Consider the following 27,253-nt stretch of genomic DNA (forward strand, 5'->3'; position numbering starts at 1 on the left):
CAGGGCTAATCTTCCTCAGGCAAAAAAAAAAAAAAAAAAAAGAGGAAGATTGCCAACAGATGTTAGTTCAGGGAGAGTCTTCCTCACCCCAAAATATGTGTATATATATATTTATAAAAAAATACATATATTTATAAAAATATATATATATACATTATGGAGATAAAAGTGTTTGAGAATACTTATAATACTGAAACACTAAAGTATTTGACAGGTGAGCATTTATCTGCATGCTTTGCTTGCAGACTCCAAAGACATAAAAAAGTATTTAATGGGTGGTTTGCATCCAGTTTAAATGTGTTTAAACCAAAAGTAAATTAAACCAAATGCTCTGAAGTCTAGAGCTTTTGACCACATTGACCACTGTTACCCACATTTAATGCCCTTTTCCACAAATAGAACCCAAAAGAAAAATGGGCTTTACAAATTAATAAACTTAAAATATTTTGTGTTACCCAATGTTTGCTTTAAATGGTCTCTCCATGCCCTGGCTCTGTGTGACATGTAAACATTTTCCTCCCCGTGTAGAGTGGGTCTCAGGTAGCGATTCCCACGTCCAAACAGGTCTTTGTGATCGTCATTGAAGTTGCTTCCTCTGTCGTGGTGAAATGAACATTGTATTGTCTTTGCTGACATTCCACAGACCACAGAAAGCATAGAGGGCGTGCTTTCTAGAAATAGAAAATAGGAAATAGGAAACAGTAAGGAAAAATAAAATTGCGCTGGAGGAGTAAGTTAAAAACGTGTTTATCCTTGGTGCACAACGTAGGGTATAGCCGTGGAGAGGAAATTCATCATTCGTTGCATAGAACTAGCACCAACGGTAAAAACACCTCAGCATCCAGGGCAGTGATGAATCGCTTGTTTGAATGTAGCAGAGGTATTAGGGAAGGAGGTTTCCTTCCAGAAAACAGGTCAAAGAAGCATCTAAGTTATATATTAAGCCCAGAGCCTTTCTCACCAGAAGATTTTGTCAACACCTCTGGTTGCACTACCAAGTGTCATGGCAAGCCTGGGTGACAGAGGATGATTTTGATCATCTGAGTCCACCATTGCTTTTGTTGCATTTCAAAACAGCCTCTGTAAGCGTCACATTAGACTCCTGTCCCAAGGCAATTTCAATGCTTGACATCTATTTACATTTTCAAGGTGTTGTGAGTAATAAAAATCATGTTATTTAAATCACTTGAAAACAAAATGCAATAGAATTATGGGATAACCTAAATGAAACTTTTTTTCCCTATCATTCTAATTTTCACCACTGCAAAACCGTAGTGCACCAGAAAATAGAACAAAGTCAGGGTAATTTGGGAAACAATTAGACTTAAATTTCCCGACTAAAGAGTTCTCCGTAATGCATTTGGAACCACAAAGTCTGCAACAAGTGGAATTACTTACTGACTTCTTAGTGGGAAGTAATTCAGAATCCCGCCTTTGGAAAAAAAAAAAAAAAAAACCCTTTAGTTGACTGATCCTCCCCAGATGTGATAGTAATAAAGTGGCCTGGAAACTGGGGTTCAAACTTTGGTGAACAGGTCCCTCCAGGCTCATCACAAGCTTAGCAGCAATACCCCATTAAAGGAAATGAGCCTGACATTTGCCTGTTTATATCTTTTGTGTGTGTTTGCAGTTTAAGTTGCTTATCAGTATATACAATCGGACAGGACTTTTCAAAAGCATGGTGGGAACAATTCTGTCTCCTCCTCCTTTGAAAGCAGACTTTTCTCATATCTTTTCCAGCTCCCACATTTGGAAAGCTTCAAAAGCTAGTCAGAACATATACCCCACTAGCACCGTCGCAGTGTTAGAGCCTGTCCGTTGAATCTGCATGAGATTCGATAATGAAAAAAGAGGAGGCTTTCTCTTCTTCGTGAGACCTAAATATAAACATGACCCGTTAGTGGTGGTGTGGTCATGTCTTAGTTTGCTAATAGCTGTGTAACCTTTGGGATATTAGGGTGACTTTGATGACAGCACAGTAGGACAATAAATGCCATTGACATCTGTATCCAAAGGTCACACCTCTTTTGGGACATGGTTCATTTTCCTCACAGCACTGGCTGCTTAACACATAACATTTTTTAAGTTAAATTTCATGTCTAATTACATTTGCTTGAGAGAAAGAAACAGCAAACGCAAAAATAGTTTTGCCACTGTTCAAAGAAATATTATTAAATACACACCTTCTATCTTGAGATTCTTGAATTACTTGACAAGCATCTGTGTCATCTCCTAATTGCCCAGCTTCCTGGGGTCTTGATTCTACTTGCCATTGGCCATGCTTCTAACTTATTCCCCGCACCCCACCCTAGTCAGCCAGTGAGCATGCAGTGAATGTTCACTTATTCTAATATTACTTAAGAAGTAAACTGTAAGGAAGATAAATTTGCTGCCAAAACAATGTATGGTATGATGCATTCCAGAGCCAAACGCAAATGCTTTTTCCATTATGGGCTGCTGTTGGATTATTCATGCCAGTTCTCCTCTTTATTAGCATGGAAAATCAGGAGTTGACTGTGTTGTCCTTTCCCATTTGATGGGCAATCAACGTGATGCACAGAAAAGTTAAGGAATGTGTCCAAGGTAGACGCTGGAAAATGAATGCATCTCACTGCCTTTATGGTTTAGCCATTGAGACAAAAAAGCGTTAGCTTCTCTTGATATCTATTGTATTTTCAGATAACGTATCTCCTCATGCAAAGCTATTACATTACTCTTGATCATAGAGGATCTCAGTATTTCTATTTACAAATGTTGTAATTTTGTAGAATGGATATGCCATTGTTTTCTCAATGATCATATTGGTAATGTGTGTTGCCCTTGTGATATACAGAATATTCTTTATGATCATATATTGTAATAACGTCTGAGGAAATATGTTTAAATCATATGTCACTGTGTTTTAGTTCCAACAAGGACAACCCTGACAGCAATTTTGTCAGCCTGCAAATCAACATCACGGCTGTAGCTCAAGTAGAAATAAGAGGGTAAGTAATAAACAAGACATTGTCATAGTTACACTATAATATAGCTTTCTGTATGTAAGAGTTATGATAAAATATTGGTGAAAACTATATGGAATTTTCCTAATATGTTAGAGATCACAGTTCACTTTGGTTATAGATTTTCATTCTTTTTTACCAATCATTAGCCTTCCATGGGAAAGGAGAGTAAACCTTGTATGATAATTAACTCTAAGGATATCAAAACGAGATCGTGTTATTCCCCAAACTGACAGTTCAGTAATCAAACTATAAAAACTAGTGATAAGAAGCCAGATAAAATAGACAACCAGATGATTGTGTGAAAGTCTCATTTCTCCAATAATTATTTAGGCATCATGAAAATTCAGCCTCACCATGCCATATCTTGAGTGTAATAAGAGGCTAACTCGTACACGTGAGGGTTGGTGGGATCTACATTTTGCATCTTTTTTCTTCTGTCCTATTCTTTGATGAGGGTGCCAATAAGCAATCAATTGAGAGACAGGAGGAAATTGGTCAAGGAAAAGGCTTGGAATAACTACCATCTGGGAAATCCATATGTGGAGGAAAAAAAGAAATCAGAAATGGACTGCATGTAGTTCTTATTTTGTACAAGTGTGGACTTCATTTATTTTTATAATAATTCTTGTTTCTTTACAACAATCAAGGACTTGGCTAAAAGTGTCAACTGGTGTTTGGGGCTGAATTGTCATTGGGGCTCAGCAATCCCAGTTCCCTTTCCTTTTCCATAGATCCTGAGTGGTTCGCACTCCTCCATGATGGCAACTATTGATTTCTGCACTCAGAGCCATTGTCACCATGATGCATTCTCTTACTGCTGCCCTCTTCTGCTCTCAATGCGGGGGTGTGGGGGGGTGTGTGTGGGGGGTCCGCCTGCTAAAGCTCCACCTAGTGGCTTAGAGAATAGTACTAATGCCTAACATTTATTGATATTTGCATGTGCTACCCCAACACGGTAGCACATCTTAATATGTACCAGTATCCTTGCAGTACAAGTGAGGGAACTTTGGCACAAGTTGTTGAGGGCTGCACAGCTAGGAAGTGGGGAGCTAACCCGTAAATACAAGTAGCCTGTCTCCAGGTGCATGTTTATAAATGATCATGCTATACAGCCTATGAGATAGAGTTCTTTGAACCTTATCAAATAAAATCTTACTTTATGTATGCTTCTATGATTTTTTTTCATTCAAATGAGTGTTCTTGACATTCATCCATTGACGTGCATGTGCCTATAGTTCGTTCATTTTAATTGCAGAAGAATATAACATGGTAAAGCTATACCATAACTTATTTATCCGTTCTACTCTTGAGGAACATTTACGGGTTTTCTTTTTCCTTTTTTACAAACTTTCTTGTATATATATATCTCCTGGCACACACGTGTAAGACTATCAGAAGGGTATATGCTTAGCAGTGGAATTTCAGGATCAGAGAGTATACAATTTAACTTTACTAAAGAATACCAAACTGTCTTTCAAAATAGTTATACCAAATTACAGTCCCACAAAAAGTAGATGAAAGTTTCTATGGCTCCACATTATTAACTGACTCTCAAAATGGTCCAGTGTTTAATTTGGGGCCAATCTGATAGATAAGAAATAGTATCGAACTGAAGGTTTAATTTGCTGTTCCCTGATTTCTAAATGAGACTGAGTAGCTTTTTGATGTGTTTCTTGACTCTATTTTTCCTATGCAGGGAAATTTCTGTTCATTTTTTTTGTACGTATTTCTACTAACAGGCTTGACTTTTTCTTATTAGTTCAGAGGAATTCTTTTATATTTTGCAGTTTAGATACTAATCCTTTATCAGTTACACATATTGCAAATATCTCTTCAAAAGACTATGGGGTTTGAGAGTTTTTTTAAAGTTAGGTTTGTTGAGGTAAAAATTACATAAAGTAAAACTCATCCTTTTTTAGGTGTCCAGTTTGAAGAGTGATGACACCATGAGAACATTGAATATAAAATGGTTCCATCACCCCAAGTAACTCCTTCCTGTTCCTTTGTAGTCAACCCTTCCACCACCCCCAGGCCCTGGTGACCCTGATCTATTTTCGATTGCTGTAGTTTTGTCTTTTCCAGAAAATCGTCTAAATATACAGAATGTAGCCTTGTGAGTCTGGGTTCTTTCTCTTAGCATAATGCATTTGAAAAACGTCCATGTTCTTGCATGTATCAGTAGTCTGTTTGTTTTCATTGCTGAGAAATACTCCACTGATGGATGTCCCATGAATTGTTCATCCACTCACACGTTGGTGAACATTTAGGCTGTTTCCAGTTTGGGGATATTAATAATAAACCTGTGGGGCCAGCCCTGTGGCTTGGTGGTTAAGTGCGCGCACTGCAATGCTGGTGGCCCGGGTTCGGATCCCGGGTGCGCATAGAGGCACCACTTCTCCGTCCATCCTGAGGCCGAGTCCCACATACAGCAACTAGAAGGATGTGCAGCTATGACATACAACTATCTACTGGGGCTTTGGGGGGAAAAAATTAAATAAATAAAATCTTTAAAAAAAAAAAGAATAATAAGAATAATAAACCTGTGGTAGGCATTCACATAAGGTCTTTGTTGGGACATTTATTTTCAAAAACGGAGTTACTAAGTTGGATAGCAACTGTACGTCTAACTTTACCGAACTGCCGAACTGTTTTCCAAAATGGCTGTTCCACTTCCATTTTGCATTCCCACCAGCGATGCTTGACAGTTCCAGCTGTGCTGCCTCCCTGCCAGCCTGTGCTTTAGGTTTGTTTCTTTCTTTCGTAGTTTTTAGCCATTCTAGTAAGTGTATCTCACTGAGGTTTTAATTAGAATTTTCTAATGACCAGTGATGTTGAGTATCTTTTCACTGCCGATTTGCTATCAGTATCTATTTTCTTTTTAGTGAAATGTCTCTTAAAATTTTGTCCATTTGTTGTTGGGTTGTTTGTCTTATTATCAAGTTGTAAAAGTTCCTTATATATTCTGAATGCAAAATCATTTATCAGATAAATGTCCTGCAAAGATTTTCTCCCAGTTTATGGTTTGGTTGTTATTTTCTTAACAGTGATGTTCAAAGAGCAAGAGTTTTTAACTTTGCTAAAATCCAACTTTTAAATATTTTATAGTTTGTGCTTTTCCTGCCCTATCTAAAAAAAATCTTTGCCTTATCCAAGGTCACAAGATTTTCTTCTATGTTTTCTTCTATAAGTTTTATACTTTATGTTTTGGTCTATGATTAATGTTGTTAATTTTTGTATGCAGTGTGAGGTAAGGGACAAGGTTCATTTTTGCATATGAATATCCAGTTGTTGCTCTGCCATTTTTTGAAAGATCATCCTTTCCCCCATTGAATTCGTTGAAACTCAATAGTCCATCTCTGAAGATCTATTTCTGGACCTCCTATTCTGTCGCATTGAGCTACGTGGATAATAAGTCTTGAAATGCAGTCATGTATCCTGAGACTTTGGTAAACTCACTTACAAATTCTAGTAGCTTTTTGTTGGTTGATTTCCTAGGATTTTTTACAAAATTATCATGTTATCTATGAATAAAGACAGCTTTCTTTCTTTCTTCCTTCCTTCCTTCCTTCCTTCCTTCCTTCCTCCCTCCCTCCCCCCCCTTCCTTCCTTCCTTCCTTCATCTGTATGTGCAAAAATTTAGCCAACTACAAAGGTAGAGGGAACAGTCCTTACAAGAGATTGCCCTCATTTCTGACACCAACTGCAGATTTGAGTGGCTCCCAAATCCAACCTCAGATTCAATAATTCACGTAGAAGGACTCACAGAACTCATTGAAAGCTATTATACTCATGAGTACAATTTATTACAGGGAAAAGAAGCAGATTAAAATCAGCAAAGGGCAGAAGTGCATAAATCGGAGTCTGGGGAAGTACCAAACACAGGGTTTCCGTTGTTCTCTTCTGTAGAGTCAGGATGTGTTACTTTCCTGGTATTGATGTGTAATAGTATGTGCAGAATATCACCAACCAGAGAAGTGGACCCAAGCCTCAATGTTCAGTTATCTGGGGTACTCCATTACATAGGTATGATTGATTGATTGATTGATTCATTGACCACTTAATTGATCTCAGTCTCCAGGTAAACTGATATGATGGGACCAAATCTCCACATGAATCACATGGTTGGTCTTCCTGGTGTGGGCAACCCCCACCCTAAATCATATTGTTGGAATATTCAGTATGAGCCAAGCCCCCCAGGCAAACAAGGATACTCCTTCCTTTCAAGCATAACATTTTGAGAGCTTAGAGGTTACCCTCCAGAAGCTGAGGGCAAAGGCCAGACCTCTTTTGGGGCAAAGTTAAATTGTTTACTATGTAGTTATGACTTTTATTTCTTTTTCTTCTCTTATTGCATAGACTAGCACTGACAGTACAAGACTGAATAGAAGCTGTGAGAGGAGACATCTTTGTCTTGTTCTTAGATCCTGCCTTGATCTTAAGGGGAAAATATTCAGTCTTTTGCCATTAAGTCTGAGGTTAGCTGCAAAGTTTTTACAGATGCCTTTATCAAGTCGAGGATGTTCTCTTTGTTTCTAGTTTTCTTGAGAATTTCTAACATGAATGTCTATTCAGTTTTGTCAAAGCTGTTTTCTGTGTCTCTGAAAATGATTAAATGCTTTCCCCTTTTTGTCCATTAAAGTGGTGACTTGATTTATTTTCTTTTCTGAATTTTAAACAAACTTGCATTCTGAGGAAGAAGCCCACTTAGTCATGATGATATCATTTTCATATATTGCAGGATTCAACTTGCTAAAATTTTGTTACTGACTTTTGCATATACATTCATGAGAAATATTGATTTGTACTTTTCCTTCAATATGTTTTTCTGATTTTGGTATCAGGGGTTGCTGGCTCCATAAAATAAGTTGGCAGTATTTCTCCATCTGCTCTATTTTCTGGAAGAATTTGTGTAGAATTAGTATTATTTCTTGCCTAAATATTTGGTAAAATTCACCAGTAAAGCCATCTGAGCCTGGAGTTTTGGGGGGGTTTTTTGTGTTTGTAGGCAGGTTTTTAACAATTCAATTTCATTCTTAGACATAAGGCTATTCATATCATCTAGTTCTACTTGAGTGGGCTTTGGTAGTTTGTCTTTCAAGGAATTTGTTTCATCTAAGTTGTTACATATTTTGGCATAAAGTTGTTCTTTATATTGTCTCATTTTCCTTTTAGCATCTATAGGACCTCTAGTGATGTCCCCTCATTATTCCCAATATTGGCAGTTTGTGTCTTCTCCCCACTTTGTTTTCCCCCTGATCAGTCTGGCTAGAGTTTAGTGATCTTTTCAAAGAACTAGTTCTTTATTTCAATGATTTTTCTTTCTTTTTTTCTCTGTTTATTTATTTACTTATTTGGTTGATTGTGTTGCTTTTGTTATTGTTTCCTATTCCATTGGTTTCTGCTTTTGTCATGATTATTTCCTTCCTTCTGCTCACTTTGGTTGGATTTTCTTTTCTTTTTCTAGTTCCTCTATGTAAAAATTAGATCATTGATTGGAGACCTCTCTTCTTTTCTAACATAAGCATTTAGTGCTGTAAATTTCCCTTTAACAACTGCTTTAGCTGCATATCAAGATGTTGATATGTTGGGTTTTCATTATGACTCAGCTCAAAATATTTTCTAATTTCCTTGGTGATTTCTTCTTTAACTCATGAGTTGACTCAGGGGAGGTGACTTGTTTGGTTTACAGATATTTGGAGCTAATCTAGATGTTTCATTTTTGTGCATTTCTAATTTAATTCCCCCATCCCTCTCTTGATGAGAAAAACTCTATTTAAAAAAATCAGAGAAGAAAACACAAGCATTATTTTTTACTATCTTATTTTTATATTGTTTTAAAATTTACAACTAGTGTATATGAAATTTTGTCTCCTTCTTTAAGTTTAGCTTATCTTTTTTTTGCTAACCAAAAATAAATTGAAATCGTTTCTTAATTCCAAAATAAATTTTAAATTGGGAATGGTTTTTATTCCATAAGACATAACTCAGTCCAAGGCAGCTAAGGGCTTAATGTAACTGTATTTATTCTCACATTTCCATGTTATGAGATTAATATTTTTAGATGTATCCTGCTATCACTTGTGACACTAATGTTTCTAAGTAAAAAAGAAGGACATTTTCTATTTGTTTTGCCAATAATCAAAACAGATGAATAAAATTAGATTTATCATGTGAGTGCAATTAATTTAATTGCTAGATTAATGTCCAACAATTGACCACAGTTTATTCTCTAAGATAGTGTTCAAGTTGTTTTTAGCCACTTCACAAAGTAAAACTCTTTCCTCCAAATACTCAGCAAAGATATTGGTTCCAATGTTTAATTCTTCAAGGGACAAACAGCTACTGTGTTGAAAATCTTCCATGTTCAGTCTTCAGGAAAATCTAATTTTGTTTTTGGCCAATGTGTTTACTCCAATGTATATTATCATGCAACTAATTCTCACAGTTCTTTTTTTAGTTTACTGTTGTTTCTATAATTTTAAAAATAAACTCAAATGAATTTATTTCTTTGAATGTGGAAAAGAATACTGAGAACTGTCCCACTTGATTCAAAGCCACATAATGTCAACACTCTCTTTAAACAGATTTACAGGTCATTTTTGGTACAAAGGATTACTTTAGCATAGGTCTGTAAGAAGTAAATTTGGCCATAAGAAGCAACACCACATATATTGAGGTCACGAAGAGTAATAAAATTGGGTCCTTTGTAAAATAATCAGGATTGAGTGGGTTTGTGTTAAGAGAAACTACAATCATGAATAACCATGGTCTACATAGATACTATCTACAGGTATAGCCAACATTGTTCCATACAATAAATGGTAGTCTTTGCTATTTGGGACTAATAGGGTTTGAAAATAGAGTTATGAAAATAGGTTCACACCATTGTGAACTGAATCATCAGATTTGAACTTCCTGATAGCATATAGGCTTTGACTTATCAAAAACCTAATTCCTTACTTCCCTTTAAACCCCTTCCTAATGTCCACTGTTACTGCTGAGTACCCAAATCTTATTCCTCGAGGGTCTCAGTGGAATAACACTCTATCCTCCATCTTAGAATGTGAGGACTATTCGATTTGGGTTATTAGATTACAGCACTGACTGTTCATCCTAGGCTAATTAGTTGTTTATATTCTTTATTCCTTCCTTGCTCTCTTCTTTCTTTCTAAAGAAAAATAAATAACTTTGAAAACAGTGATTGATGTTTCACTTATTTAGTTGGGATCTTTAGAGAGCCATTCTTTGCCCTGATTTCCCCAGATTTGAAAAGGTCTTAGAGGTAGATAACTGATTTTTGTGACCTATACTTTTTCAGTTTTTGCCCTGCCCCGTGATATGTTTCTTTATAGATTTCTGTTTGATTTTGTTATGGAAATGAGCCAGGAGGTTTATTTAAGTTGTGTTTACTGAAACCACTGCAGCTTAGTGGTCCCTGTGGTGCACTGTGTATTGAAAATAGAGTGAATGGTACTTTAGTAAACCTGAGTTCTAGTCTTCATCTGCAACTAACCTCCTACTTTTCTGGACATGTTTTCCTTTCACGTATAAAATGAGGGGTTTTGAACATATTGCCTCTACAGTACATGCCAAGGTCTAAATTTATGATTCTATGGTCCTAGAAGATTTATGACCAGTCCTACAGGATTGATGACCATAAGAACAAAATTTTTCAGGCAAAATGTGCATAGCTTCTGTTCTTTATTTGTTCTCTATGCAAAAAAAAAAAAAAAATCTATAGAGCCTCACAATGGATGTGGAGCATGGAATCAACTCTCTTGCCAAGCTGAGAGCAAAGCAAAGCTCTGGGTCATGAGATCTTCCAGACTCCTTGGGAATGGAACCCCAAGCTCTCTGGGCTTCCCTCTGAGGAAAGCAGCCTGCCATGTTCTGTATTGTTCTCCTCACTGAGCCCCCTCTGTATGATCTGAACATAATTTAATCAAATCAAGTCAGAAAGGGAGCATGGCAGAACAAACCAATCTCAGGGTAGAAGTATAGCCCAGGAAGCTGTTCCCTGCACTTTTTATTGAATAGTTGCACCTTAAGGATGAATGCAAAGAGCTTTACAATTTAGCAACATTTCTGTAGGTTGTCAGTTTAAAAAGTGTGCTTCTCCCACCCACCCCTAGAAGACAATGCAGCCAAATTAACTTTGACCAAAAGCATTTGAGATGCTTTCCAATCATTTGTGGTATACAACTCGAAGAGTTTATCATAATTTTCCAGGTGAGGGAATAGAAAGGCACAGGAATTAAATTACTTGCCTGGGGGGTCAGAATTTAACCCAATAAATTTTGCTTTCTGCGTTAGAAAGACATTACCCAGAGGGGAAGAGAAAGATAACATTTGAAGTTGCTAGAGGCTGTTTTAATTACTAGATGCCCTCAAAAGGGCATTTAAGATATCTGATTGCCACATAAGATGTTTTCTGTTGAAGTTACTTTTAGCTGAAGGTCTAGGAGTTCTTTTAAAGATACTCTTTACCTAAAAACTGCTAGAAAACATTGTTTTTTTGAGAATTATCCTTTTTAAGATTATATAAAAATAACAATTTGGTTTGTAATATGCTTTTAATATGGAATAATACCATGTACTGTATTTGATTCATCCAATGCTCGCTCTCTAGGTGTAAGTTGCAGGCAAAGATACTTATGTATCAAGTTAATATCCTACTCACCTTGAGATACCTATAAGACAGCTCTAGACCTCAAACAGGGTTCATTTTTTTTTGGCTTTAGGCCTGGCCTTGTGAGAGGTATGGCTGCATTAATGGAAAGCCCAAGAAATCTAAGAAGGAGGAATATACAAGTGGTCATGTTTCTACTCTGAAGTATTTAACTAGAAACTATATTTCTTCACAACTGGACCTTTAACACACACACAGAATTTTAGATTTTCACCCACAAAAAGTCCCATTTCTTGATATGGCTTAAAGCAGGAATTATATATCCTGTATATGCACGCACACACATACTCTTACACTTACACAGCATCTATAGATAAATGTATATATTTATATATATATATGTTAAATTATCCATCTCAACTCGGGAGCGCTCTCCACTCTGCCCCCTAGTGCCCAAGAGATGAGATGCTATAAAATAGTCCATCTCTGAGCTAGAAACCAGTAATCAAGAGCCTAAGGTAGATGTTTCAGACCCTTCCCTATTCCTTTAGTCATTTTGCTGAACATCACTTTCAATATTTTGTTCTTATAGGCAATATCTATTCAAATAAACTGAGAGCCACTTTTTTCTTCTGCTGTTAGTGTGCTGTACACTAGTGAAACATTCTTTACATGTGCCATCACCAGCAATTAAACTAACGTTCCGTGTTTCAGAGTATCCCACCCTCCGCAGATTGTTCTGCCCATTCATAACTGGGAACCAGAAGAGGAGCCCCATGAAGAGAAAGGAGTTGGACCGTTGGTGGAACATATTTATGAGGTAGCTGTTCTCTCTGTTGAAGTTGGGTTGGGGGGTGATTCTTATGCTCTTTACTGATAAACTCTTCGTAGCATTTTTTAAAACATCAGTCCAAGATCTGAGCTTTATATGCTGCCTAGATTCATGCTGTTATGCTATATATTGCAATGGGTGGTGGTGGGGTATCCTGTTAAGTAACCACTATATGGTCACTTCCTTTTTAGTGGTGAGAGCCATGATAGAGCGAGAAACTTTTTATCTTGGTTCTGTTCTTCTTTTTCAAATGTTCTCTATTTCTTCCATTTTTAATGTTTGGACAGCCTAAGCATAAAAACAACTAGCTCCCTAAACTTTATTTCACTTCTTTCTACATTTTCAGATATCCTTAAAACCCACTCACCTCTTAAACTGAAGGTCACCAGCCAGAAGGTACCAGACAGAAAAAGTTTTATGGATTATTCACTATTGTACAAAAAATAGATATATAGTATATAATATGGGTGGATGGTAGATAGATAAGAATAATTTTACTGTTCATTCAACTAACCCAAATTAGACATGAATAACTTATTCCGAGATTTGAAATAGTCCATTCATTAGTAAAATATTTTCCAGAAACAAAACAGCAGCTCATCAACAGCTCTGAAGATATTTTCCCACTTATAGCGTAAAATTGTGAATAGGGAAGAGCTTTGTTGACACATCTTCTGAAACATTTAAATTTTTTTGTTGTTCTCTCTCTTTTTTTTTTTTTTGGTGAGGAACATTAGCCCTGAGCTAACATCTGTTACCAATCCTCTTCTTTTTGCTGAGGAAGATTGGCCCTGGGCTAACATCTGTGCCTATCTTCCTCTACTTTCTATGTGGGACATCTGCCACAGCATGGCTTGATAAATGGTGTGTAGGTCCGTGCCTGGGATCTGAACTGGTGAACCCTGGGCTGCAGAAGCGGAGCGTGCGAACTTAACCACTATGCCACAGGGCCAGCCCTGAAACATTTAAATTTTTTACAGTTAGAAACCAAGATATAGTAGGGGCCGGCTCCGTGGCTTAGTGGTTAAGTGTGCACGCTCCACTACTGGCGGCCCGGGTTCGGATCCCAGGCACACATCGACGCACCACTTCTCCAGCCATGCTGAGGCCATGTCCCACATACAGCAACTAGAAGGATGTGCAACTATGACACGCAACTATCTACTGGGGCTTTGGGGAAAAAGAAAAGGAGGAGGATTGGCAATAGATGTTAGCTCAGAGCTGGTCTTCCTCAGCAAAAAGAGGAGGATTAGCATGGATGTTAGCTTAGGGCTGATCTTCCTCACAAAAAAAAAAAAAGAAAGAAACCAAGATATAGTAAAGGGTTAGTTTAATAGTAGTTCTTTTTTTTAAAAATAAATTAAATGCTATCAGTAGAGAGTAGTTATTCCTATTCATTTTCAAGGGGTCAGGAATGGAATTTTGGTAAAAACAATGTTCCATGCCATTTTCTGTTTGAGGTTCCTTCTCAATTAATGCCCTCTGTCACTTTCCTGTGTAACCCATGCCACTGACCTAATAATTGCCTATGGCTTTTATCTTAAGCTACAAGGGACATGAATAGCATTCTCTAAGGTTAACAATAAAGCCATTTCAAAATTGATGAGCTGTTTATGCATATGGGAAAGAAGCAACAACTCCTGTGCGGTGTCAACATGGAAACCTCTGTCATCTGCCAACCTGTGGTTCCGAATCAGAAGCCCCGTGCAAAGTTGGATCAAAGCTTTGCCTTAAGCTCTCTTGATAGCAAAAGGATAACACAGTCCTCAAGTCTGCTCAGATTAAGAACCTCACTGGAAAAAATGCTATCAAATAATTTATTAAACCTTGTGTGCACCAGTTTCTGCTTAAGAATGGTGAAACTTTAAAGTTTGAAAACATATTTAAACTCAGTCATTCTCAGGGCAGCCTTGCTTCCAATCTTAGCATAAACGGATCATAAAATTTTAGGGTAATGACCAGTAGTGCCATCGAATGTTTCTTACATGCTAATCTCGTGTCTCGAAATATACCGTCATCAACAGATGCCATGTTGCTGTGATAATGTGAATTAAATGAGCCATCCAATAAGCAAAACCAATTATAAATTGTTTTATTTATTGTGAATATTGTGAATATCTGACAATATTTATATATTGTCAGAAGTGTGAAAAAAAAGACAAAAAGTCTCTGCTAACTTCGAAGTGAATTTTCAAAGCCACAATAAATTTAAATACACTTGGTGTTTTTTGAAAGCTCTTTTGTGTCCTGTGAGTACAAAATTCATGTATTTAAAATGTTTATCTCTTTATGAGATGTGGCCTTCCTTTCCTCAAGATTCACTGATTAAAACCGAAGGAGCTCAGCTTTGAAATGCGCACTTGAAATGAACTGCGGTGAGCCCGGGCTGTCTTTGGCATTTGATGGATAGCCATTTTTCCAGAGGGTGAAAGAAGGGTATCCCATATGGTTGCAATTGACAAGTCAGTAGTCAGGAAACAGGCAGATTCAGTACAAAGAAACAATAACCAGGTTTTGAAAGCATATAATTAAAAATTGCATTTCTAGCGCTGCAAATAAATTAATATCAATTTAAGGTAAACATTACAAGCATCAGACATGGTGAATGTGGTCTTTGCTGAGGAAATCTGCTCTTAGAGCTTCCCAGATTGAAGAGCGCTCTCTAAGCACATCACCAGCACATCTTGCTTTTAGAGCTTCTCTACTTTTATAGACTCTATTTTCCTATTTCCAAGGTCATAGTCCAGATAACTGAAAACCGAAAATGCGTGCTTTTTAGAAAGGGTACAAAAGAGTATAAAGAGTTTCCTGGCATCTTCCTGCCTCGTGCTGTGCGTTACATGATGTGTTCCTTGCTTGTAGCTGCACAATATTGGACCGAGCAGCATCAGTGACACGCTTCTGGAGGTGGGCTGGCCATTCTCTGCCCGGGACGAATTTCTTCTCTACATTTTTCATATTCAAACTCTGGGACCTCTGCGATGTCAAACAAATCCTGATATCAACCCACAGGATATAAAGGTAGGAGCCTAGTCTAATGGGCAGCTTTGTTTATTTTTTATGGTAAGGAAAAAAAAGCAAAATATTTACAAGAATAAGTTACTTCAATGATAATTAATCAGACCTTTTCTTTTAGTGTTGTAGTTAAAATTCCAGACCTAACTTAAAATATCACTCCTAGAAAACTTACATTTCTCTTAGTTTTATTGCTCATGGTAAACCTGTCATTTATTTAGCCTCTTTTAATGTGTACTTTTTACATGTGGTTTGACCAGCAGCACAACCAAACCAAAATCATAAATAGACGTGTCGTGTTTTGGAGAATTCGTACAAAATGCTATTTTTAAAATCTTTTTGGTATATTGCCAAAAGACATCAGGATCTTTGCCAAAATGGGCTTTTCCAGATGTTGCCAATAGCAAGTGGTGAAATGTGATAATTTGCCAAGAGCCATCTCAATGCCCTGAGAGCTCCCAGATTGGAATTTTCTGGAACACATTCTTTAGTGCAGCTTATAGAGTAGCCTAGAGCAGTGCTTCTCAAATTCTTAAGGGTATCCGTATCACCTGGGGGTCTGTTAAGTTGCAGGTTCTGCAGTGGGACCTGAGATGCTGTCTCTCTGCAAACCCCCACCCCATAGCCACACTGCTGGTCTGCTGATCACACTTCAACTAATGAGGAGCTCAAGTGTCCAGGCAACTGATACCATCCAGATTAAGATCCAAATTTGGCTTAGGTTCCTTTTGGAAAGGAAAGAAATTAATTAGCATAAGCCCTTGCGAATGTCATATTTGAATTAAAAAAAAAGCCTTTGTTAATCAGATGTTGTGCTCAAAAAAGAATTTCAGTTAAGAATGAACATTCTCTTAGTAGCTACAAGGACACAGTGTCTCCATTAGAAATGGTGCAAAGGGCAGGCTTCATGAAATACCAGCTCAACCATCCAGGACACAGGTCTGCCTCAACTCTCAACTGGTGGCCCTGGGACATTGCTTGTTATGAAAGGCTTTCTTTTTCAACCCAACATGCCTTCTATTCAAAGAGAGGAAGACTAAAAGGGGGCTCAGTATTAAAGGATTTATGGGTCAACAAGCCTTCTTCTTTATGGGGAGATAATAAGTAAGGCCACTTGTATTCCACAAAATTATTTAAAATACTTCCTCCTTGGAATTTCTTTTTTCTATTTCCTCTCTCTTTGCTTTTCATTGAGATGATTTTAACATCTTCAAGGACAGTAGCTTATTATAAAATAACGTCTTCAAATGTTAATGTATAACATCTAAGTAATTAAAACTTTCACACATCCTGTTCTGTAGTCAACAGATACTCCACTTCAGTCATAGGTTCTCGGAGCACATGAGGATGCAGAAGGTTCCTAGCTCTCTTTGAGTGTGATGTTTAGTTTATATCTGACACTATTTATATATGTTTGTATATATTATGTAACTTGTTTAATGTGCACCATGTTGGTTGTGAGTTATTTTTTCTTTGTTGCAATTTAACAATCATTTACAGTGACTGGAATGGTACCAATAGATAACTTGCCTTAAATGTTGACAAATTCGTGCAAACTGGGTGGTGGTATATATGAAACACCTGTATTTCCTGCTACCCAGTTATTCTTTTTTTCTTTTTTTTTTTTGTGAGGAAGATCAGCCCTGAGCTAACATCCATGCTAATCCTCCTCTTTTTTTTTTTTTTTTTTGCTGAGGAAGACCGGCTCTGAGCTAACATCTATTTCCAATCCTCCGGCTTTTTTTCCCCCCCAAAGGCCCAGTAGATAGTTGTATGTCATAGTTGCACATCCTTCTAGTTGCTGTATGTGGGACGTGGCCTCAGCATGGCCGGAGAAGCAGTAGTGTCAGTGCATGCCCTGGATCCGAACCTGGGCTGCCAGTAACGGAGCGCACGCACTTAACTGCTAAGCCACGGGGCCGGCCCAGTTATTCTTTTTTTTTTTTTTTTTTTGGTGAGGAAGATCGGCCCTGAGCTAACATCTGCCAATCCTCCTCTTTTTCCTGAGGAAGACTGGCCCTGGGCTAACATCCAAGCCCATCTTCTTCTACTTTATATGGGATGCCGCCACAGCATGGCTTGACAAGCGGTGCATCAGTGCGCGCCTGGGATCCAAACCAGCAAACCCCAGGCCGCCACAGCGGAGCATGTGCACTTAACCGCTTGCACCACCGGGCCGGCCCCTACCCAGTTATTCTTTAAAGTATAGACATTGATTAGAAATCTGTCAGAGGCTAGCAATTTTTAAAACACAACTTAATTATGATTTTTTTTTGGTGAGAAAGACTGGCCCTGAGCTAACATCTGTTGCCAATCTTCCTCGGTAAAAAGCTAACATCTGTGCCAATCTTCCTCTATTTTGTACGGGGGATGCCGCCACAGCATGGCTTGACGAGCTGTGTGTCAGTCCGTGACCAGGATTCGAACCTGCGAACCCTGGGCCGCCAAAGCAGAGTGCACAAACTTAACCACTACACCAACAGGCCAGCCCAATTATGATTTTTTTACAAAACTCTCAGTCTGTGGAGACTGAATACAAGAAGCTTTGATTACAATATGGAGTACTAATAGCTCCCTAAAATAGTTATAACGATTCATGAATTCTTGAAATTCTGAATTCAAGAAAAACTTGAAATGTTTTTCCTTTTAGGATCTCAAAGTACTTTTACCTATATTTCATAAGTATGACCCAGGAGTCTAAAAGAGTTTTTTTCAATAAATAGATTTTAAAAATTGATTATCAGTATAGTTTATATCAGTGGCTATAAACAATTGAGAGTACTTAAAAATTATTTTCCTTTTAAGATATTAAATAATTTCTTGATGAAGTCACTATTAATTTATTTGGCAATTTATTTCTTCGTGGATAATGCAAAGCTAACCAGTCTGTTTTCTCTCTTAAATATGAAATTAGTGAAGAACAAATTACTTATTGTATCTTGTTATCTTCAACAGAATAGGTCTGGGAAATTTTAGAATTTAGTATCAACTTCAGATTGTAGCATCAAAGCTAATTATTGTTGTTTTTTTTAATTGGAGTATAAATAGTTTTAAATATCTATAGTTTTTTTTAACTTGATTCTTTAACTAAGAAGCAGAGAATGGGTAAGCTTAGTAAAAGGAATGGAGGGGGCAGAAATATATTTGTATAGGCAAAAATTAAATTCCAGTATTAAATCTTACCCACGGAGTGCACTAAGGTAAAATTCCTTGCTACAGTCATGTGTCACTTAACGACGGGGTACGTTCTGAGAAATGCCTCGTTAGGTGATTTTGTCATTTAGCAAACATCACAGAGTGTGTTTACACAAACCTTAGATGGGACAGCCTGCTACACACCTAGGCTCTGTGGTACTCATCTTATGGGACCACCGCCATATATGCAGTCCATCATTGACCGAAATGTCGTTGTGTGGCACATGGCTGTATTTGGTTCTACAATTTCTTTACAAATAGAGTGATAGGTAGTGAGTTCCTCTTAAAACTTCTGCATCTGTGGGTAGTCCATTTTCTACAAGTCCTTTCTGATGCTTCAGTCCCCGCTGGACTAGCCACCAAAATATCCCAGGCCAACCGCGGACCTGTCAGAGGGAGAACTACCACCTCAACTTCCTGAAGTTTCCTCTGGAGGATTTTCAGAGTTCCCCACCATGTTTTCCTCTCCAGCCATTCAGTTGATTTCCTTTGAGCAAAATCCCCCTCTTTTGTGTTCACATACACTTTTTTAGTCAATTTCTCTCTCCTGTATATTTTCTCATTTTTGCCCGATTAACCACTGAAAGTAACTCCCTCCTTCACTGCCTCTTTCCAACACTCACAAATTTCTAAGGAAATTTGTTTATGAAAAAGAAGCCATCCAGATTTCCTTAGAAACATTTTCTAGGCCACCCACTCCAAGGAACCAGTGCCACCAACACTAAAACCTTTGAAATTCCCCAGATATCCGTGCAGAATCTCCACAACGTTTCCACATAATTTCTCATTTCAGTCTAATTAAACCTACCGGCATTTGATGTTACTTAACATGATGATTTTTTTTCTATTTTTTTAAATTACTTATATAGCAACCATCCTGGCTTTATTTTTTATTGCAAATACATAGTTTTATGCATCAAAGCCGTACTGTGGATAAAGTAGGTTTATTTGTGGGCTGGCCTGAGAACTGAACCACCATTTAAAAAATTGTTTCTAAAGAGAAATGCATTCTGAGTGCCAAACATCTAGCCTAAAACCTTCTGAAATACAACCCATCTCTAAATTGAACTTACGTTCCGAATATGACTCTCCTCACATAAGCCTCACAGTCTGATTAGGCCTGAACGGGGTTCAGTTTTCACAATAGTAACTGGTATAGTTTGGTTATCCCACCAACTTACCCTAATGTCCCCAAGGTTTGAAGAGCAGACACTGACTGCCTTTGAAAGCCACTACCATGATTGTTCTGTAACCTGTGGCTGTTTTAGGAGAGTTTTAGGAGACAATGGGCATAAGTTCTCATCCACATCCATCTCACTTGTTGCCCAAATAAAGAGCATCAGAGACTAAATTGGAGGGCAGTTGCGGGGGGGAGGGGGAGGGGGGTGGCGGGGACAAGGATACTCTCAGATGCCACTAGAAGTCGGTGAGTTTTTATTTAAGTACTTGGCTTATATCAGGCTTCACGGGGATTCACTTAGCTGGCTTTGTCAACACTGTTCAAACATCCGAGTATGAAGGTAAATAGAAGCATGGCGAGATGACGGGGTTCAGGAAAAGGTAATTGGGCTGCACAGCCCCTCGAGGTGCCCAGCTAAAGCAGGCATGAGGATGTGGCAGGGCCCAGGTATTCACTCCTACTTTTGCCTCCCAATGAAATGGTTGTTGTCTTTGGTTTTCTGTTCCTCCCATGGTGGTTTCACTTCATCAAGTTCATTTCTCTGTCTTCTATAAATTTTGAGGCATAAGCAGATGGCCATGAAAGTTCTGCCTCCAGGCCTCATGATCCAGGTCAAAGATAGAGGATTTAATGACAATTTCTCCACATTCTACCATCTAAAACATTTTGAAACATTCAACTGTCTGCAGCATTCAGACAAATCCATTAAATCTAATTCATTCCAGATCCTTCTTGGAATAAAATTTTAGAGTTGAGTAAAGTATTTGTCAACTATTCTACAGGCAGTAAAATAATGATTTCAAACTACCAATTTTCTTATTTTGGGAACTTTATCCTGGGGTTTGGAGAGTCCTTCAAACAGGCTGTGATCTCTCGATAAGATGTTGTTGAAAAAATAAACACTATTAAGGAACCAAAGTTGCATAGCAAGTAAAGGATTTTTTTAAACTGGCAAGATTTTGTAATGAACAGCCAAGTATGAGATACTGGGAGAAAGGGCTATGGAATCTAAGACTGTACCCAAGAGAGGAAGACAAGTGAGATGCTCAAATTCAACCTGTTAAGGTCAGAATGCAACATTCTGGCCTAAGTTCAAGGTAGAAGAATCCTAGGTAGAAATGACCTAACAGAGACTAGACTAGAACGACAGTAACAAGAGAGAAAACCACTGTTGTGGAAAGAACTGTCTCGGGAGCCATGGAAAACAGGAGGTTACAACTGAGAACTCGTCTCCTGCACAAGACCACTCCCACAGGAAGTCCAAATTACAACCAGATCTTGCAGACATGGAAAGCAGAAACTCAGGAACCCTTCGTCAAGGATTATAGCCCTGCAGATCGTTGTTGGTTTTTTTTTTTTTCCAATGAGCCCACAGGCAGTGGCTTGGCTTGGCAAATTTGCATAGTTTTGTCTTATCCTTATGAGAATTTTCTTCCTTCATACCTACCTCCGTTTACTTACTACTTCTTATTAACTCAGAATTCAGGGACACTTGTTATGTCCTAGAATAACAGCTCCCAACTCCTCGCTCTCCTCTCTCTCTCTTTCTCATGGGAATGCTCCCTCTGATAGAGGAATTTCACTCACCTTTTAACTTTTACTTTTTACCTTGCCTATCAGTCCAATTTTCAGCCACCAAAGGGAATAAACTCTGGGGTCAATTTCTCTGCCTTATCTTCTCTTTAAGATGGTCTTCAGGTCCTCATGTGTATTTTAAAATGTAAAAACACATGTCGAACAACTAAGAAAAGCTTTAAAATCACCAGTGGAGTGAATTGATTCTTTTAGTTATGCTTTGCATGAACTTTTCAGAATGTAAGACAAAAAAAAAGTAGGGTTTTTCTTTGGGCTGGCCTGGTGGGGTAGCGGTTGGGTTCATGTGCTTCGCTTCAGTGGCCCAGGGTTCACAGGTTCGGATCCCGAGTGCGGACCAGCACACCACTTGTCAAGCCATGCTGTGGCGGTGTCCCATGTAAAGTAGAGGAAGATGGGCATGGATGTTAGCCCAGGGCCGATCTTCCTCAGCAAAAAGAGGAGGATTGGCAACAGATGTTAGCTCAGGGCTAATCTTCCTCACACACATAAAAAAAGTTGGGTTTTTCTCTCCCAACAAATCCTTAACATTTATGTTTTAAAGAAAATTACATGGTAGACTGACCTCCTGGGCTTGTCTCTACTTGGATTTAATTATAGACGAAGAGTTACTTGACAGAAGTCCACCATCTTGTGTACTAGGAATACCTGAAATCCAAAGACAATTTATAAACAAGAAAAAGAGTATGCATTATGTTTGTTTGGGTTCACAGAGCTCTTTTATTTCACTCAACTCTTTTCTTCAAAAGCTGCATTTTCAACTGTATTGTGCATTCCAGCTACACAGTATCCCTTTAATCCATCAATTTAAGCCTATACCCGAGTGAAGAGTTATGAAAATAGAAAACTCCTGTTGGGGTCAAAATCTGAGTAGCAGCTAGGAAAGGGCCATATTTACTAACAATTGTTTCCTTATTGCAGAAACGAACAATTTTCATATTTGTTCTGAAGATACTTTAGTGCTTACCACCAGCTTCTCATTGCACTTAGCAAATTATACCCTGAACTGATTATCTGTCTAACACGGGTGCTAAGAAGCCGGCCCCCCTCACCAATAATTATTCCAGATTCAGGAAAAACATGACCTATGGGTTCATGATTACTGTGAAACAGGCTCCAGATTTCATCTGGAAGATAGACTTCAACTGTTGTTTACATTTCTTGAATAACTTCTTCCTTGATTTTTGTTTTGGGGGTTTTGTTTTTGTTTTTGTATTTTGAAATAATTTCTGGAATGCCTTTTGAGAAAACTGGTTTGCAGGCTTGTTGAAGACTTTCTGATGATTCTGTTTAAGAGTGGCATTCCTCTATTTGTAAAACAATGTTACTAAAAGAAAGAAATGTATTTTATCAACTGCTGCTGTGAGATACATTCATTCTCTAGCTCAGAGCAAGTCCTGTGTTTTACTGAGAGACAAAAATATTTATGAATAATGGTATACCCGGGGCACCACAATAGGATGTGTTCTTTATCTGTACCCAAGCTGCATCCCATATAACCACACAGGAAGTCGAAGAGTTTTCTTCTCTTGGGCTATTATTTTACTACAACTGTTACTACTACCACCACCACTCATAATAATAATAATAATAGTAATAGGCTGTAACTGGGCATAAGGAAATGTTCCCTAGTTCTCTCCAGTTTGGTTACATACAGAGTTAACTCTGTAACATATCTCCCAGTGACCTATAAAAAAAAAGACAAAGAAAAGAAATTGCACGTAATAAACCTCAAATCAAAAACTACACACACACACACACACACACACACACAGAGTGTATGATAGAAAACATAAGGGAATCTTAGTGAGAGATTTCCACAATTCTGAATTTTCTGTCTAAACTCAAAATCTTATGCTATAAAGGCTTTTCTGTCAGATTCTCCATCGTTGAGTATCCTTGAGCAACTCATGGCTTACACTTCTCACTGTGCCAGGCCCTAACATAGTCCTCGAATATTCCAGAGTCCATAGGGCTGATGCTCACCTCACTTCCATGGACTTCTTCATCCCAGTGCTTTGAACACTAGCTACCCCGCCTCTGAAATACTCAATTCAACATCCAAGCCTCCAATTCAGTCTCCTAGTTTCATATTTTTCTCACTTCCTTTCTCCACTAGACCTTTTCTTCCTTGAAATGAAGACTTTCTCTGAGTTAGTTAACCCAGCCCACTCTCAAGACTGCCTTTGGCCATACTTTGTTTCCTGCCAAGCCTGCAGTTCAAGTTGCTGGAAACATTCTTTTACAAGCTCCCTTACTTAACCTCCCTTCTCCTCAATCCTTTCCAGTCCCTGCCCTGACAATCTTGACCGTGCACAGTCCCATATTTTGGCTTCTTGATCCCTTAGCCTGAGGGCATCATTACAGATTGAAGGTGGGAAGTGCTCACTGGCAGCCAGCATCTGGAGAAGTCCTGTCTGCCATCTGATGATCTCTCCCGCCATCCTCCTCACTGGCTTCTCTAAACCTTTGCTACTCTCCTTCTACCTCCTATCCAGTCTCGCTAGCATTATTATTGGCAAGTGACCTTAAAGCAAGAGAATCTTTAAATGATCCATTTCTCCATCCCAAATCCTCCCCCCAATACACACACCTTCTAATTGTCCCTCCCTCCTCCTCCTCTCCTCTCCGCCACCTTCAGAGGAAGGCCAGTTCTTAGTTCCAGCTCCAAATTTACCTTGACTACATCAAGTATCCCCCGTTTCCTGAATCTTCAACCTCTTCCTCTCTACTAGTTCCTTCCTTGGATCCTATAAACTTACTTCAATTTCCTCCACCTTCAACACAAACAATAAGCAAATAACTTGGCTCTGCATCCTCTTCCAAGAATGGGCCCCCTTTTCACTTCCATTTTCAGCCACCCTGTGCTTGCTATTCCTACTTCCTTGTTTCTCTTTTACTTTTAGCATAATTATAAAATGGTTTTGGTGGGGGGGGAGTTCATATTAAAAACTACTAAATGTCCGTCATAAGACTATATCAGGCAATATGTAAAAACATAAGGAAGAAAATTTTAAATTTCTGATAATGTCGCCACCCATTTACTGTTACATTTCCTATTTATTTATGCACTCACTTATTTTTCCATTTCACTCATAAACATTTCACTGTATATTGCCAATAATTAAGGGTACTCTTTAAAAATCCGTAGTACCATTACCATACCTAAAAAGAAATTAGCAAAACTTCCTTAATATCATCAAAAATCCACCGCTGGTAACATTTAGATGACTATTCTTCCAGATTTTTTTTCTATTTCTAGCTATACAATGTAAGTATGCATCCATTTTTAAAAAAATACAGTCTTATTAAATATACTATTTTGTAATCGGCCTTTCCCACTTACTAAGATTGTGTATCTTTCTAAATTACTATGTAGCTCTTTATCATCATTTTTAAAAACTGTCCAGCAGTCTTTTGTATAAATGTCATAATTTATTTAAGCGGTAAGCTATACATGCTCATGAAATTTTATGTACTATCTTTTTTCTCTCTTATAAAAAGCTGCTAATAACATTCATGTTTTATTTTGCATTTGTTTGTTTTAGTGCTTTCTCATTCGGGAGACAAGGCTGCCTCTCATCTCTGAGCCGTTGGAAATTAGTTAATATGAGAACAAGATAAAGATTTAATTTTATACTTTTTCAGTTAATTATCCATTTGTCCAAACCCATTCACTTTAGCTTCTGCAGTTCAATTTCCCCCATACCAATCCCCTCCCCTCTTCAAGAAAGAGCATCCATGTTTTTTTTCTTTTTTTATTGAGAGATAATTGACATATAACATTATATTAGTTTCAGGTGTACAACATAATGATTTGATATTTGTATATATTGTGAAATGATCACAATAAGTCTAGTTAACATCCTTAACCTCACATAGTTACAAATTTTTTTTCTTGTGATGAGAAGTTTTAAGATCTACTCTCTTATCAACTTTCAGATATATAATAAAGTATTATTAACTCTAGTCACCAGGCTGGACATTACATCCCCAGAACTTCTTTGTTTTATAACTGGAAAGTTGTACCTTTTGACTACCTTCACCCGTATTGCCCACCCCCACCCCCACTTCTGGCAACCACCCCCACTTCTGGCAACCACCAGTCTGTTCTCTGTATCTGTAAGTTCATTTTGGTTTGCTTTTTTTTTAGATTCCACATATAAGTAAGATCATATAGTATTTGTCTTTCTCTGTCTAACTTATTTCACTTAGCATAATGTCCTCAAGGTCCATCCATGTTGTTGCAAATAGCAAGATTCCTTTTTATGGCTAAATAATATTCCATTGTATATATATGCCATGTCTTCCTTATCCATTCATCTGTCAGTGGACACTTATGTTATTTCCATGTCTTGGCTACTGTAAATAATGCTGCTATGAACATGGAGGTGCAGATATCTTTTTAAATTAGTTTTGTTTTCTTCTGATAGATAACCAGAAATGGAATTGCTGGATCATATGTCTATAATTTCTTAAGTGACAGATTCGGTGAACACTTTTAGTCCTCACCTTTCTTTATTCCTCTGCAGGATTTAACATTCTTAGTCACTTATTTTTACAACTTTCTTTTCCTTGGACTTCTCTAGAATCACACTTCCTGGGTTGTCTCCTACATCTGATTTCCGCCATCTTACTTTTTCTCGCTGGATCTTCTTCCTTGCCTTGTTTTCTGACATTTCCTGGGATGTTATATGTGACGCTATGCTTCTCATTTTACATTTTCTCATTGGGCAACTCAAACTAGTCAGTGGGCAGTGACTGCACAGCTTGGAAAGCGCTGATGGGGAACAGAGACATCATGTGGAACATCAAACAGGTCAGGGAATCAGTCTGGTGCAGGTCAGGAGTGGAGAGCGGTTATGCATGCCAGAGAGCAGGATGCGAGGGGCTCTTGGTGAGAAATGAGGCTGGAAAAGCAGGCAGAGGCCAGCACATAGAGAACACATGTCTATGCCTGTCGTACAAAGAAGCCTGGACTCTATCTTTCTGTTTATCCAGTAGATTTTTCTAGGTTATTAGGACATACTGAGCACTATCACTTCATCTTTGTGGTGCCTCCTACATCCACAATGTAAGAATATCTTTTATCATTCCACAGAGATGAGCATACTATTATTGCTTCTATGACTGCAAAGAGAAACTGTGTAAAAGATGTGCTTGCGGGGCAGAGGAGCAGAAAATTAGGTTCTATAGTCAGGCAGTCTAAAATAAAGAATTTTACTGGGATATTATGGGTGATCTATTGGAATTCTCAAAATATTTATTTAGTGATCAGATGTAACCAGCATGGAGCCTGAGATAAAATCATAAGTTCTAGAACACTTGCAAAACAAACTCAGAGCTGAAAACAAGCTCCATTACAACACAAAGTTCATGCGGCATGCATGGAAAAGTCGTTTTCCTTAGAACACAGCTCTTTCCTGAGGGAGCGCTTCTTAGAGCTACAGGAGTGTAGGGTCAGACATGCTGGAGTCGGGTCCTTGACCACATCAGGCTGTTTCCCATGGTCAGTGCCTCACTTTTCTGCCATCTCAGGATCAATCTCACCACACACCATGTTCCTTGGTTTAACCAGCCCCAATATATAATGAGAGGAAAGTACCCGAAAATAATGACTCACGCTTGAAAAGTCACTTCCACATTTTCCATCTTTATGGGGAAATCACTTCTGCTTAACATCTTATCCTTACAAGATAAACTTTCCAGGATTGTGTTTCCCAGGCTTCATGGATTCCTGTCATTGGAGAATGGAAAGGCTTGCTCCCTGTCAGGGTGGTTCATTTGCTGTTGAACATGGTTCT

The 27,253-nt window shown here is 38.1% G+C and overlaps 1 protein-coding gene across 2 annotated transcripts in view; it reads left to right on the forward strand.

The window, feature by feature from the left end:
* The window catches only part of ITGA8 (integrin subunit alpha 8), a 163,284-nt gene that overhangs the window by 113,985 nt on the left and 22,046 nt on the right, over positions 1 to 27,253 (forward strand). For both annotated transcript variants that reach the window (XM_087420790.1, XM_004425338.3), the window contains exons 23-25: positions 2,907 to 2,987; positions 12,349 to 12,454; positions 15,329 to 15,487. In XM_087420790.1, coding sequence (XP_087276916.1) covers positions 2,907 to 2,987; positions 12,349 to 12,454; positions 15,329 to 15,487 — 346 coding nt within the window. The remainder of the gene's footprint in view (positions 1 to 2,906; positions 2,988 to 12,348; positions 12,455 to 15,328; positions 15,488 to 27,253) is intronic.

This window comes from Ceratotherium simum, chromosome 32 (assembly GCF_057802395.1).
Source record: "Ceratotherium simum simum isolate JZ-2026a chromosome 32, ASM5780239v1, whole genome shotgun sequence".
Lineage (NCBI taxonomy): Eukaryota > Metazoa > Chordata > Mammalia > Perissodactyla > Rhinocerotidae > Ceratotherium > Ceratotherium simum.